The sequence below is a fragment of the Molothrus ater genome, chromosome 1 (genome assembly GCF_012460135.2).
Source record: "Molothrus ater isolate BHLD 08-10-18 breed brown headed cowbird chromosome 1, BPBGC_Mater_1.1, whole genome shotgun sequence".
Lineage (NCBI taxonomy): Eukaryota > Metazoa > Chordata > Aves > Passeriformes > Icteridae > Molothrus > Molothrus ater.
In genome coordinates, this window is record NC_050478.2 from 104,252,878 (window position 1) to 104,268,585 (window position 15,708).

General features: G+C 40.7%; 1 protein-coding gene across 1 annotated transcript in view; it reads left to right on the forward strand.

Annotated features, from left to right (window-relative positions):
- The window catches only part of MYOM1 (myomesin 1), a 68,649-nt gene that overhangs the window by 49,405 nt on the left and 3,536 nt on the right, over positions 1-15,708 (forward strand). The window contains exons 23-36 of the mRNA XM_036407034.1: positions 7-113; positions 239-283; positions 3,846-3,982; positions 4,818-4,962; positions 5,498-5,557; positions 5,808-5,875; positions 6,454-6,567; positions 7,115-7,202; positions 7,908-7,946; positions 8,040-8,145; positions 9,943-10,106; positions 11,648-11,684; positions 12,000-12,022; positions 13,596-13,651. Of these exons, the coding sequence (XP_036262927.1) occupies positions 7-113; positions 239-283; positions 3,846-3,982; positions 4,818-4,962; positions 5,498-5,557; positions 5,808-5,875; positions 6,454-6,567; positions 7,115-7,202; positions 7,908-7,946; positions 8,040-8,145; positions 9,943-10,106; positions 11,648-11,684; positions 12,000-12,022; positions 13,596-13,651 (1,189 nt within the window). The remainder of the gene's footprint in view (positions 1-6; positions 114-238; positions 284-3,845; positions 3,983-4,817; positions 4,963-5,497; positions 5,558-5,807; positions 5,876-6,453; positions 6,568-7,114; positions 7,203-7,907; positions 7,947-8,039; positions 8,146-9,942; positions 10,107-11,647; positions 11,685-11,999; positions 12,023-13,595; positions 13,652-15,708) is intronic.

The following is a 15,708-nucleotide window of genomic DNA, read 5'->3' on the forward strand; positions in this document are numbered from 1 at the left end:
TTATAGGTCAAAACTTTCCTTTAAGAATCTTGGAGAAGATGATTTGGGAATTTACTCTTGTATTGTCACAGACACTGATGGAGTTTCATCAAGCTACACAATTGATGAGGAAGGTAGACACAATGCCTACTAAGCATGCCTAGTTTGCTTTCACATCTGTTATTCCCTGCTGCTGTGTCTCTCAGATCCAAAAGGCATGCACACACCTCATATTACTTCTTTTTTCTGTCTTTTGCAGAAATGAAACGCCTGCTTGCTCTGAGCCATGAACGCCAGTTCCCAAGTAAGTGAACCAATCATGTCTGTAGGGGAGAGCTTTGCATGCAGTGGGGTGTCACAAGCCTGATCTAGTTGAAGATGTCCTTGCTCATAGCAGGGGGCTTGGACTAGTTGACCTTTGGAGGTCCCTTCCAACCCAAACCATTCTGTGAGTCTATGGTTACAAACCTCCTGCCACCATCAGGTAAGGAGGTTACTACAGTAATTTCAAGTGACATGGATTTGCATTGAAAAAATTAAAATTCTTTTTTTTCTCTCCCTCTTTCAGTACATTTGTATATTATTGATGTTCTTCCCAAACTATTGCAGGCTATTGGTCTATAAAATAAGTCTGTATAACAGCTGGAAAATAACTATCATACTGGCTTTGCTTCTTCTGCAGAACAGGCTTTAATACTTACTCAGCATGCATGACCTGATTTGAAAACCAAAATTTGAAAGATTCTCTAATTTTACTCCAGCCAAAATTAACACAAGTTAAATTTAGGGTTAACAAATTTGGCAAGTGTAGTAAACTCAGCTGTAATGATCTATATGTACAGAATTTTCCTGCTGAAATTCATTCTCTCCCTCTTTCCTGGAACATTTGACAAAATTTGAACATGCTTTCTACTCTTGGGATGATATTTTTGTCATTTCCACAGACATTTATGATACCCTGGTAATAGCATGACTTGGTTATTTTTATTGGAATATTACTTGAATAAAGGGGGGGGAAATATTGGATTACATAATGAATCTTAATGCACACAACAAGATGAGACCTAAACCTGGTCTCATCTCCCACTATATTCTCTTCTTTTTCATTCCAGGCACTAAAACTCTTGCCTGCATTTTAAAATCTTCAGCTGAGTGCATGCACTGCTGGCACCTCTTCCAACTCAGCCCACATTGCACCTCTCATCCCAGCCAATCCTTGGCTACAGAAATGGCCTTTTTGCCTACATCATCTCTCTCATTTCCTTCTTCGTCTTTTTCTCATCAGCTCTACTCTTCTCAACATACTGTATCACCTTTTGATAGCTTAATGACAGCCCAAACAGACCTTTGTTTACTCCTGCTCCTCCCAATTATCTTCTCCTAATTATATTTTCACACCACAAGTCGGTCATCACAAAACCTTGCTGCTGTCTCATGACCTTACTTGCCCTGACGCTTCCCTTCTTAAGGACACTTCCATGCTTTGTGTTCACCACCAATGTCACAAAATAAGCTGCTCAGAGCACACATCAGATCAATTTTTTTTGCACTGTGTCAGGTAACAGCACAGATATAACTGTGCATGAGCTCCCAGAAGGCACAGGCAGAAAAGGGAGATCACTGCAGAAAGTATCCTTAAGGAGGAAACTGTCTCATATGCTTTGGCCACTCTGGGCCCTGGTGTACCCTTCAAGAAAATATATATTACAACCAGGGTTTGAGATTCAGCTGTTTGTGCTTCTGAGCAGCAATTAATGGAACTTCTGCTTAGAAACACATGCAGCCAGTAACTCCATGGGAAAATGGATGGCTTGAATAAGAGCCTTACAGAACACAGCCACATATGGATGCGACAGTATGTTGGTACGAGGCAAAAAGAAACTCTCCAACTCCTCCATTTAGCAATTGCCCAAGGGCTGCCTGTCAAGTCCTGCCAGTAATTTGTAATGCTATACAAATAGGATGTAAAACCACTGGAAAATGCCTAAAATAGCTATCAGTGCTTATGGAAATATTTTAAATAAGACTTCTGCTCATGGCAGACTTTAAGGCGAATTTGTCCAGTTCCTTTAGGCTGAGCAGTGATCAGACTTTTCTCCAAAAAAGAATCCTTTTGCATCCTTTCAGCCATTTATTGAACAGCTGCCGAGATACTTTTCTCCCTTCCACGTTAGACTAAGATATTCTTAGTTAATAACAGGCAAGCCAAGTGGGGGTTTAAAATTTCTGTAGAGCTGACAGTGAGACAAAAGCAGTGCAGCCTGAAGTCTATTCACACTCCCACTTGCTTCCTGCAGCATTTCGGTTGCTTTGTTTTAAGAAATTATGCAAGCCCTGAGATTCTTTCTGTTTCTTACACGCACAGTGATGTGCTGGGTGAGGAAGGCTCACATGGACCATTTGCACAGCAGGGACACACTTCCATGGGGTTGTCTTTGCCCCACTCCCTCATGGCAATGCTGCCCTTCCAGGCTCCAGGCATTTCCCTCTCTGGTTAAGCATGTGCCTTTTCCATAATTCTCTTTGTTTCCTGGTGATTGTTGCCTTACCTCCCAGGAGCTTTGTTTCTATCAGAGGCAGACCCCGTGCCACTCAGGCACTGAGAGCACACACGTGGGTGTGGGGTATGGGAGGGAGAAGGAGTGAGTGTGGCAAAGGAAGAGCTGAGGGGTCCTCACCCCCTAAGTCTGTTTGGCAGTGGGGTGGGGTGGCAGCTGTGCTCCAGAAGGCACCCCAGTCATTTAGAATGGAGCAAATAGCAGGATGAGAGGAACCAGACTTACTTTGGTCCCAGTCCTGTCCTGCTGCAACTGAGCCTCTGCATACACTGAGCTAAAGAAACCAGCCTGCCCTGGGAGTGTCTTCACACACATGATGACTGTATCATCATGTGTTTTGCAACGTGTTTGTGCACTGTCCTCAGGTGCTACACCCTAGCAACACAGACTTTACACTACTGAGAAAGTGGAGCCTGGGGGAGAGTTCACAAACAGCAGCACACATAATGCTGAGAGTATGATTTTTACTGAGAATCTGCACATCCACCAAGACAGATAACATGACGGAAGTCAGTGAGATGAGCAAAATGCCCCAATGTCAGAGTCTAACACCTCGTGCTTCATGTTGCTGATTATGCTGTCTTAAAGAAAAGTTAAAGTGAAACCAAGCTGAGGACTGTTACTAACAGGAACTAGCTAACTAAAAAAGAGTTACCTATGGTATAGTACATGATTTTTACATTTTTTTTCCCTGTTGACACACTTGGTTTATATGTGGGGGTTTCGGTTACTCATAAGAAAACAAAATGTACTGGGGAGACTGAGGACGTGTTGGGATATTTAGTGAATTCTGGAGATGGAGGTTCCACTCAGGAGAGGATCAGAGTGTTTTCAAAAATCTCCCAACATACTGCTCAGCAGCTGACTTTCTGATCTTGCTTTGTGCTTGGAGATTTTTTGTGCTTTGTTTTGCTTTTTTCCCTCTGAGTCACTTCACTGTCTTACAGTAATATTATTAGACAACTCATTAAACATGGGTTTGCAGCATACAGACTCACATAATGCTGCACAGATACTTGCAGTTTGCATTTGAAATAGCCTTGTTTTAGAATGGAGCATAAATCAAATCTTGAACACTTTCAGTTTGGTCAGACCTTGTGATTGAAGGATCAAAAGACTAAATCTCATCTGTCATTCTGGGTATATGTGGGTGGAGAGGCATTCTGTCTATGTGAAGATCTGTTATGAGCTAGTTACCTTGCATACAGTATTTGAGTATGGAAGGATTAAGTGGCTTTCTGGTTGTAGCAGACAATAGTTGTTGGGGCACAGACAAAATAGGCATCATTCCTTTCTTTCTTCTTGTAGCTGTTCCACTTATCTCTGAGTTGGCAGTGGAAATCTTGGAAAAAGGAGAAGTGAGATTCTGGCTGCAAGCTGAAAAACTGTCTGGCAATGCAAAGGCCAATTTTGTGTTTAATGATAAGGAGATTTTCAATGGAGAGGTAAGGCTTTTCACTGCTTACATGTGTTTGCATTTTCATGAGTATCAATGATGATTAGTGTCTCTAGTATACTTCCAACTAGTGTTCCACTCTGATGAACTTTCATGAGAAATAGCATAGGTCATGGAAAGCATGATTAGAAAGATTTTATCCATAGTTCTGAGGTCCAGATGAATTCTACTGGATGCATTTTATTAAGGGAAGTTATATGCCTTCCTGCCACTTTTGTGAATACCACCTGTTCTATTAACTTTGATTTCAAGGGATCACTGCAATTGCCCAGACTCCTCCATCTCCTTCATCTATAGCCCTAGAATACCATTGTCCTCACCTCTGTTTGTGGTTTGAAGGAATTTATTACATCACAGAACAATTCCCAAGTGTTTGTTTCCAGCTGCAGATCTTGTTGCACCCCAAAGACAGGACATGGCATGATTTTGTTGCAACACTGATATCAGATAGAAGGTAGAGATGGAGCATTCCAGACACAACCTTGTACAGTATAATCACCCTCAAAGAAAGCATTATTCTGAAGAGATGCAAATCTAAACTATTCTAATGAAAAAGAATATAGTACTCACTGTGCAACAGGCATGACATGTGCTTGTACAGCCTCAGTAAATAAACAGATTTATTTATTTGGTTGTACATTTGGAGGTGGAGCTAGAGACAGTGAGTCTAGAATAGGATGGTGATCTGTACAAATGGGAATCTGAAGAAGTGGGACTCCAAATAAAGAAAACAAAGTTTCTCCTAAAGAGACCATTATAACACTTCACAAATATTTTCTGTCTCTGACATGTATGAATTGTTGATTTACTTTCCACTCCTGCAGAAATATAAAATGAAGGTGGACAAGAATACTGGCCTTGTTGAAATGATTATGGACAAACTTGAGGAAAAGGATGAAGGCACTTACACGTTCCAGCTGCAGGATGGAAAAGCAACCAATCAATCTAGTCTTGTCCTCATTGGTGATGGTAGGCTAAATCTGTATTATGCAGTGGGCTGGCTTTTCACAGTTTTCAACACCAACGGATCTTCCAGGTTTTTTATGTCACAATTTTGCCTGCCTCCTACAGGACAGGGCGTGTGTGTGAACTGAAATTTTTAAAGTGATGGGAGAAACAGGAATTGTTACAGAAATGTAAAATACTGCAGCATGTCGTGGTTTGCTTTCCTATGGGTGGAATGAAAATTTCCCATATAAAAAGCCCATTCAGCTGGGAACAAGTAGCTGCACCTGTTAGAGCTCAAGCAGCTGCTGACTCTGATGCCTCTCATTTGCCTTCCTACCAGGAGCTGCATGATTGGGGATTGCACATCTAGGGAAGTTGAGTTAGCCATAATCAGCTTCTGATGCTCTGGAATGTCCAGTGAAAACCTGATCCTATGGCCAGCTTCTCACTGGTATCCAAGGGACAGAGTTAGACTGAACTGTTACAGTGACATTCAGCATTGTACAAATGGCACATGAAGTTTAACCTTGTATTTCTTACTGGTTTTAATTCCTAGTATTCAAGAAGCTACAGGATGAAGCAGATTTCCAGAGAAAAGAGTGGCACAGGAAACAAGGTGATAATACAAATACTTATAAGTATTACATATGTGTTAGTCTGTTAAGAGTTTGTTTATAGTTATATATGTTCACTTGAAATACATTGGTTTTGTTGTGTTACGTGGGTACTTCTGAAGCAGAAATAGGAAAAATAAAACCAAATAAAATACAACAGAATTCTTGTCAAGTAAAACACATCCGTCTTTCATTTTGCTTCATGAATACCATTGATGTGACCTTTAAAAATATTTCTGTAATTTCAAACAGGTCCTCATTTCGTGGATAAACTGGGATGGGAAGTTACTGATGAGTGTAATGTGATGTTGAAATGTAAGGTAAGGGGAAAGGAAAACCCTGAGTACAATATTCAGAGCACACCACACTGAACTACCACTACCTAGAGGGTTGGGAAGGGACTAAAGAGATGCCCTTTGCTTTTGTACTCCCAGCTGCGTGTTGGACAGTGACAGAGCCTCTGAAGCTTAATCCTGCTGAGGCAACAGCTCATTGCATGCAACAAAATATGTTGGAAAATAGCTTGAATTTCTTTCTTCAGGTCTATCAGCCACCCACTCAGAGAAAGGCAGCTGAAAAGGATTGACAAATCTTTGTAAATCCAGGGACTAATTCATTTTTGGCCTGCTTATGCATGTAGAAATTCCCTGGGCAGGATCAACTCATTCCCTGGTCTCCTTTTCTCTCTGTTTGCATCCCGGTTGTTTTCCCTCTTGCCTCCCACATTTTAAAATGGAGGCCTGCAGTAACTCACTGCAATCAGGTTGTAAAGCTTGCTGTTCCTCTGTGAGAGACCTGAACACACTAACCCACGAAACAAGCTAACCCAAATTACAACACTGAGCTCCCCTGGCTCAGATGAAGTGAATAATTGCAGTGTGGTTTTCATCCATTTTAGGTGGCTAATATTAAGAAGGAAACACACATTGTGTGGTACAAAGATGACAGGGAGATAATGGTAGATGAAGAACATGACTTTAAGGATGGTGTGTGTACTCTGCTGATATCAGAGGTGAGTGACTGTCTTCACTAGCCTTCAGTTGAAATTAGAGTTCAGATGAGTTATATGATCTAATCTGGTACTCCAGCAGAACAATTGAAAAAGGAAGTGGGTTTTAAAAATGGAAAAGCTCACAAGGCGTCTGTGTTTTCACTAAAGCAAATGTCTGTCTGTAACTGCTTGTTCAGATTTTCAGGAAATGATGACAGAAGAGATAATAAGCTTGTCACTTCCTTTGCATGTCAATTTAGCAACAGATTGAGACCACATTTCCATTCTGAATAGCATTTGGAAAGTGCTTGTCACTCAGGCTTTCAGAGTCACCAGAGGGGTCTGGTTCATACCCAGCCTTGCAGCAGATCTGGGCTAGGACAAGGTCCTGCATACCAGGCCTTCCTGCCAAAGCCCATCCCAGCACCCCAGCCAGGGGTAGGGCAGCTGGGGGGCACTGGGTACCTGCTGGGGACAGGGACAGGATATCTGCTGGGTTCACAAGTAAAATCTATATTTTTCTACAGTACCGGTTCTGAAAACTGGTTTTATCATTACAATATTGCAGTTTTCTAAGAAAGATGCTGGCACATATGAAGTCATTCTGAAGGACGACAGAGGAAAGGACTCCAGTGAGCTGAAGCTCAAGGACACAGGTCAGAGTCTGGCTGTGCTCAGCCACACCAGCAAATACCAGGACTGAAGTGGGTTCAGGGTAATACAGGCATCTGCACATGTTGCCTTCCTGTGCCTTTGTTCCTCATGCATACAAGACCATCTGATTAGAAAAATTGAGATTTTTCAGTTCAAATAACATTTGAATACAGCTTATTGCTTCTGGATTCTGTATAATTTTGGGAGCATACAGTGATTACCACTAAGCAAAATTACAACAGATTTCCTCAGGGGGCTATATAAATAAACCTACAAGTACAGAAAAAAATTACATAACTAGATAATTTAAAAATATTTTTATTATATTTTGTCAATTACTTAGAGGCCTTTCCACTTGCTGTGATTACTATGTTCTTAACATTCCACTTCTATCCATTAGAATGTATATAAATGGGTTAGCATTCCAGCTGAGCAGTGTCATTTACAAAAAAAAAAAAAAAAATATAACATTGTCTTGTTCAGCAGTATTCATCAAGGCTGCTCTTAAATAAAGTCTGGAAACTGTAAAATAACAGGCTAAATTTCTGCATTACTCAGATTTCCAATGTGCTTGAAAAGGTAGCTTTTTCAAAGACTGGTTTTTCAAACCTGCTGGGGAAAATATTTCAGAGCCAGTACTTGTCCTACTGTTGACTGTGCTTGAACTGCAGACACAGAGTCTTAGTCTCTGGATTTTATTTCCACAGCTTTTGCAGATCTGATGAATGAAGTATGCAGAAGGATTGGTAAGCGCTTAATTCTTTTTTCAAATGAATGACTCATTGTGGCACTCAATGAATGGCTGTATGGCTGCATAAAACCATGTGCTCTTCTTTCAGCTTTATCTGCAACAGACCTGAAAATCCAGAGCACAGCTGAGGGTATCAGACTGTACTCCTATGTTACTTACTATGTAGAAGATTTGAGAGTAGGCTGGGTGCACAAGTAAGTACACAAGAGCTTTGCAAAACCCAGTGCAATTTTGGTTTCATAGATCCAGAAAGAACCTGGATTTGCAGGAGAGATGAGGCCCAGGTTTCCCCTCCTCTCCCATGAGTCCTTATCTCATATGAGTTTGTTTCAGTCAATTACATTCACAGGAAATCAGTATGAGAGTCAGGCGTGGTGGTTCCAGGCCCTCCTGTTGTTTCTCTCATGAAAGACAGTCCCATGCCACAGGATGCCAGCAGGATGGAGCTGCTTCAGAGCACTTCCCACCTCCCCAGCGGGAGCTGCATCTTTCCCTGACTCAGTTTTATGGAGTGATGCAAATATAACCCAAGAGACCGTCAGGCCTCAAAAGAGGCCAGCACCACAGGTTCAGAGATACCTGCCCTGGAGGTCTGCTTGTCTAGAAGCCACAGTTCAGTGAATCTGGGACAAGCAGGCATATCCTCTTAATGCATGGCTTCATTTTTAGGAGGCAAAGCAAATTCCAGCATGTGCCTGAGGCAGTAAAATCCAGACAGCCCCTCCTGCAGGCACTACAAACGTAACCAAGATAGACAGAAGAACTGAGATTTCAAAAAAGAATTTGAATGCCCAGCTCCCCATAAAATTAATGGGAGTTGCACATCCAAATCTATGAGACAGCTTTGAGTTCTCAGCCCGCACAAACAGCTTGCACTGGAAAACCTAGAGAAGTAAATAAGAGAAGTAAACAACTTAGATCACTTCAAATCCATTATTACTATTTTTGCTGTTTCACTTCCTGTGGACATGGTAGTAGTTAGTCTGTATGATGGAACCTGAATTACTGATTTCTCAGTAAAACTCATGTAAATGAGGCACAGAATACCCAGAATGTGCTGTACCAGGCTTGCTGTAATTATTGACACTGATGTTAACCAGCACCCTGTCTGAGAAATGAAAGCCATTGGAGGCCTTCTTGTTTCTTGGCACTCATTCTGACCTGGTGTCATCAAAAGTCCCAAGTATTTCAAATAAGTGCAAGATAATATGAAGCATTGTAGGGTTTCCCCCCCCCCCCCCCCTCTTTCTCCATTTATTTTTAGAAACTTGTTTCATCTTGAAGCATGTCAAATTAATCTAGGTGGTTTTTTTTCCCTCCAGCGCATTCAAAGTTATCAGTTTAAAGATAACAAGGAAATGAGTAGCTTATTTGGCAAATATCTTTTACCTCATCCAGGGAAATTAACTGCTTAGCTAGAAAGCTAAGAAATTGATTTTGGGGGGTGAGGGACGGGGCTGTTGGGTTTTTTTTGTTTTTCTTTTGTTTTCTGTTGTTTTAATGGAAGAAGATATGCTTATGTCAAAGCGTGTTTAAATTCCAAACATAGTAGAGCACCAGAAATCATTCCAGATGGGCAAACACCATTTCTGACAAAAGTGGGGTTTTTTTTGTAGACACAGCCCTGTATACTTTTGTTTTGCCCAAGCAGAAATGCTAAAAAGAGACCAGCAACATTTGTGGATGCCTGGGCTACCCTTCAGAGATCTGGTTTTTAGACTTGTACAGCTTTTCTATGGCTCAGGTTGCAGACTGAGATGCATAATTCTTCTGCAAGCTCTGAGGATAGCTGGACCTTGAACAGTGAAAGGTTCAACAGCTGGCTCACAACTCTAGCAAGGGTTTGACCTCAAAGGTTTCAGAATATGGTGGCATACCATAGTGTCTTGGAAATAATTTCGTTACTCCAGGTGTGCTCAGTGGCTCAACATGAGCAAACCCTTTTAATACTGCAGTAAAACCAAAAGGTAACATTGTTTTGTGCTTTTCAGCGATACCCAGATTAAGTTCACGGACCGGATGAGGACTGGTGTCACCGGGGAGCAGATCTGGTTGCAGATCAATGAGCCAACTCCACAGGACAAAGGCAGATACATAATGGAACTCTTTGATGGCAACACAACGCACAAAAAGACAGTGGATCTTTCTGGACAAGGTAGGCCATTCCCTCTGCTAACATCATTTCTGTGTGGGCAGTGTGCTGTGGCAGTGTGGCAGCATCTACAGCAGCATCTTGCCACAGACCTGTCACCCTTTGGGGTCTGTGTGTGCACCCACCAGTCTGGCTTTTTTTGTAGGGACTGTGTCAACAAGCCTGACAGAGTTAAGCAGCATTTTTGGACAATACTCTCAGGCATACAATGCAGCTCTAGGGGATGGTGCTGGGTGGGATTGGGAGTTGGACTTGATGATCCCTGTGGGTTCCTTCCAACTCAGCTTACTCTGTGATTATGTGATTTGTTCTCCCCAGACCACACCATTTGTTTTCCCCAACCTGTGCTCTCAAATAATAAAATACAAACCACTTTTTCCTAATCTAAATACCCACTTACAGTCTGCCTACTGAGATGCCAGCCCAGTTTCTGAGCTATTTTACAAAACCACTTGTGTTGCTGGCATTGATTGGCAGTTTTAAATATGAGTTGTAGCACTGAATGCCTTCTGTGTGTCTCTCTTCCAAGGAATATTTCCAGGAGGAAGTGAGGGATGAGTTTGTTCTGATGCTTTCCTACCCTATTTCTTTGATGGGTGTAATAAAACTCCTCATTCTTCAGAGATGCCAAGACCTCTCATCAGCATGAGGAAGGACTGTTAGGGGAAAAATTTGGATTGACTGTTGGAAGCTTTTACTCTGAGAGACCTCTCAGATCCTAGAGAACAGATTAACTCCTTCCAAACTGCTCTTTCCATTCCCAGCTGTTCCCATGCCTAAAACTTCACTTTTTGTTTGCAAGCTCTGTTTAAGGGTGATAACATTTTAATCATCTCCATGCTGCTCCTTCTGTACTGTATCTCCACTTTCTAGGAAAAGACATTTTCTTCTTCCCTTTCAAAGTAGGAGAGGTTGACCTCCCCCATGATGGCAGCTTAGCCTGAATTTACAAAGGAGACAACAATTTGTTGTTTGCTTTGCTCGTAGCCATCAGTGTGATGCTTCAAGCAGATGTGAAAAAACCTTGGAAAATCATCTCTTTTGTATTCCATAACCCAGTGGTCTCTGAAGTGTGTGTGCAAGATGACCAAGTGTACTTCACTTGTTTACATCTACATAATCTATAAATAAATTTATATATAGGGAGTGCATGCTCAAAATAATTTTATATAGGGATGTACAATATAAAAAGTTTGGAGGGTCACTGTCACAATCCCTCATTTAGGTGATGTATTGTGCATTTCTTTCTCTCTTTTGTGAAATTACTTCAGCTACTACTTTCTTGACCTCTGTCTTAAAGCCTGATTTCTGGAAGAAAAAAGTGTGTTTATGCATTCATATGTACATATAATAGCTGCCATTTACCAGATGGCCTTTATCAGTCAAACCATTCAGCATTTTAATGTTTGTACAGTACATATGCATGCATTTTAAATTTTACATTTTAAATTTATTACATCTACATTTTAAATTTATTTATTAATTTTAAGTTTAAACTTGTGTGATTATTTCTCTCTAAATGTACTTTTTTCCTCTCTACAAAGCCTTTGATGAAGCCTTTGCTGAGTTCCAGAGACTAAAGTAAGTATTATGCCATCTAAATACAGTAATGGCAGCCATAAAATAATAACAGTATTTGTTTGTTTTGTGCTGGAGATAACTTTATCTTATGAAACAAGTCCTAGTCATACAGAAGCCCGTAGGAGTTTGGCATGTGACTTCTTTGGTGCAATTCTTATATAACAGTCAGGTAGCAAAGAAAAAGCTCTATTGCCAAGCTATGAGAGAGATTTTCCTTAATGGATTAAAAGCAGTTAAAAAGATAATCTATTTTTTAATCACTCTAAGTAAACCTTAACTGAAATTGGACTTTCCCTTTGTTTCTTTCAACTCCAGGCAAGCTGCGATTGCAGAGAAAAGTAAGTAGGCCTTCTTTGACAATGATAGCAAGAAACTGTTTATGAAGCTTTTCTTCCTCTCCAGGAAGGTTGTGTGTTGGGAAAGAGAGGGCATATAGGCATGTTTATATGCATGTGCTCATCCTAAAACGAGTTTGTCCTTACACCAAGGAGAAGTAAGTGACCCTTTGTTGATTTAACATTGATGCACTTTGCAGCTAATCATATTATTCTTATGGGTTAGGTTGATTTTTCTCATCCAAGCTCCTGTTCTCAGTATCAGTTAGCCTTCTCTAAAAATAAACTTTATTGCTGGGATCTCTCATGCATGTTCTCTGCACAAAAGTCTCTTTGTTTTCAAAGATCGAGAAAATAATTGGGCTAATTTTGAACGCTCTAAAACGTCGAATGGCTCTGCATTACTTACAGAAATGGGTAAGAAAGCAACAGTAGCTTTTGAATTGCTTAGAAGCTCCTCACACTTTTGCCTGTATATCAATTCCAACAGAGCAACTAAAACAGAAGTGTGTATTAACTACTTAAGGAGTAAGTTATTAGCCTTCAACTTGAATTATTAAACTCATCATCCTCCCTACTTATAGAAGAAGCCATGGAAAAATGAACTGTTCAAATTCATTTCAAATGACTTTCGGACCTGCATAAAAATGAGGGCAGAACTGGCATTTGAAAAGTTATTTGAGAAAAATGTGCAGAGAGATAGGGCAGGGCTTGGATATGAACAGTGACCCCCACAAGTCCTGGCTGAGACAGCGCAAAGGGGTCAGTGATTTCCCTGCCCTTTCTTTCTGACCCTGGACTGCCTGTAAGGCACTGGCACGTTCACTGTCACAGCACAGTGCCTTTCCTGCTCTCCTAAGGCTGTTATCTCTGGGCTCCAGAGCACATCTTTTACAGAGCACACTAGAGGGGAACATTCTGTGCAGTCGTTTCCTTCCTCCGCCAGGCTCCACCCAGACATGTAACGAACAAAATCCGTATTCCAGGAGAAGTGCACTGAAGCCTGCATGTGATTGGCTTATTTGTATTTGTCTAAAACTACTATGGGACTCTTGAGTTTAAAGCTAGATCAATCAGGTACCAGTCTTATTTACACACAGCTACACACAAGTGGTGGAACTTCATTGTTGCCACTGAGGCTGAAGTCTGTCTTTGGATCTAGATTAAAAGCCAGTCTCCAGCACTTTACCAGGTGTCATTCATTTCCCTTTGGATACCCAATGTTTTTAGTTTACTACAGTAAAAATTTTGAGCACCAGATCTCAAAAGTATAAATCATTTTGTGCACTCAGAATTAAAACTCAATTGATATCAAAGTCTGCCGGACACTGCACGTGTACTTTAATTCGTCTGTGTAAGTGATTGACACCAACTATTAACACATCTTTTGCTGTGAATTAAACATATTTTAAAGTCCAAATGGTGTGCTAAAAATGCTGGATAGTTCTCTGCTAGCACAGATATCAGAGACAAGTTGTACATAAATAAGACAAAAGGAAAGAACTAGAAGAGAAACAGGATTCGGCACACAGTTGATTTGGAGACACTAAAGAAAATTAATCTTCTTTATTTCCAGATCGTGCACGGGTACTTGGAGGTTTGCCCGATGTTGTCACCATCCAGGAGGGCAAGGTACAGTAAATTAACTGAAGCTTTACAAAACATCCCAACAGCTTGAATGCCTTTCAATGATGGCAAAACATTCACCCTTTTTTTTTTTTAAGATGCCATCTTTAAAATCTGCTACATTATTTATTCATCCTCTTCCTTCTGTACATAATTCAATGGACTTGCACAGATGGGTTTATGTATTCAGGGCAGTGTCTTTTCTTAAGAATTAGATAAAAGTGAGATGACAATGTGAGTTGGGACTAAAACTCCTTATATAACCAGCTCTTTAAAAATTCATGCACAGGTTTCACAGTTTGATATTTTTTTTCTTGTATCAGGAAAGTTTAACTCTTTTTTTCACATGGGAGCCAGTCATTCTATGCCTTCTGCAGTTAAATTCTTTGCAATGTGGCCAGTAGAGGCCGGCCACCTGTAGAGGCTGGGTTTTAAATGGTGTAAAAGTAGTAAACGACAATAACTCAATTCTCATGCAGCCAATAGGAGAAAAAATTCTCTGTTTCCTCAGGGTAAAGGAGAAGGAAGTCAAAATAAGTCACTGGTGTTATACTGGATTATATTAGGAGAGTTTAGCTGAAAGATTATGGTAAGGCACTCCCAGAGGAACATTGATGCTTGAGCACAGAACAGATGACCCAGAAACTGAGTTATCAGTCTCACAACTTTTTCCCAGCACACTGCTTCTACAGCTTGCTGTTTAATAGTACTGAGACCAAGAAGTGCCTGCTCTTCACTTCCTGCTGCTCTGCCACCAGCCAGTTCCTCTTCACAGTGTGTTCAAACAGTGAAATAGGGCATGTGAATGTCACTGAAAACCTGCAATGTGACAACGACAGTAAGGCAGCTCCCTGGTATTTCTGGCTTTATCTGTCAGTAGGTCAGCTGGGTTAAAAGAATTTGATTACAAGCTCAGCAGAAGTGTTAAGAATCTAAAATCTTATTCTGAACCGCTTAACAACGTGAGATATAGCCAACAAGATAGTACACTGCAGCAGTTCTGGGAAAATCAAGTATGTTAACATTACAAAATAAAATTCTTTAACAGATATAGCAGTTTGAGAAATGCTGTAAAGTAAGAAGCACTCATGTGAACATTGTAACTGTAGATAGAAGACACAAAGGAACAGAATGAATTAGCAGAGTCTCAGCTAATCAGTGCTTGGAGGCGAGATTCTCATGATGCTTTGGCAGGGTGTAAACTTGGGTGTAAACCTTTACCAGTTTTAAGCTTTCAGACAAAAGAAAGTTGATATGAAATTGTGTATGAGTTCACTGACACAAAATGTGCAGTGTTTATAAAACGAGTCTGTAAAAATGAGTTGCAAAATCTTACCCAGACTCATGTTGTCCTTGACAGCAAGGACATTTGTAACGTTTGAATACATGGCTGAAATACTCCCAGAACTCGAGACAAATATCCTTGACCTCACGTTTCTTGATTCAGTAGAGGATCGTTTTGAGAAGGACACAGAGTGATCAGGGAAAACAGAGCTGGTTTGGGAGGTGTTGGCTCATCTGTCTGTTGTTTGCATATATGCTGGAGAGAGAAGAATGCAATTCTCTGTTGTGTAACTCATGCAAATTGCACAATCATTGAGGATTTTGTAAAACAGCAAATGAGGTAGCAGAGGTGTGGCAAGCTTTGATTGTGAATTCTAGTGCCACCATAACCACAGACCCATATGAACAGATTGGTATCCCAAGATTGAACTTCCAAGCACATGCATATCTCAAATTTAAACTTAACATTGTGACTGTAATGCCATTTATTGGCTTTTTATATGTGAGCTGAAGGGTATGGGTGAGAAGGAATGAACCAGTGTTTACCAAGTGTTAATCAAATAGCATTCCAGATGGCCTAAGAGGCTTCCACTGATAGACATAAATGCTCCTCAGCAGTGTGGTATAATTGGAAAAGGCTAAATGTCAGTTCACATTAGGGAGGAATCTGACCTGACAGAGAATGCTAGCGTAAGTTTTGTGTCCAGCTGGGCAACTTAACCTAAGTGGCTGTTTTAATGAAGGCCTGTAAATGAGTGAAGAGGCTTAGGATTCTGAGA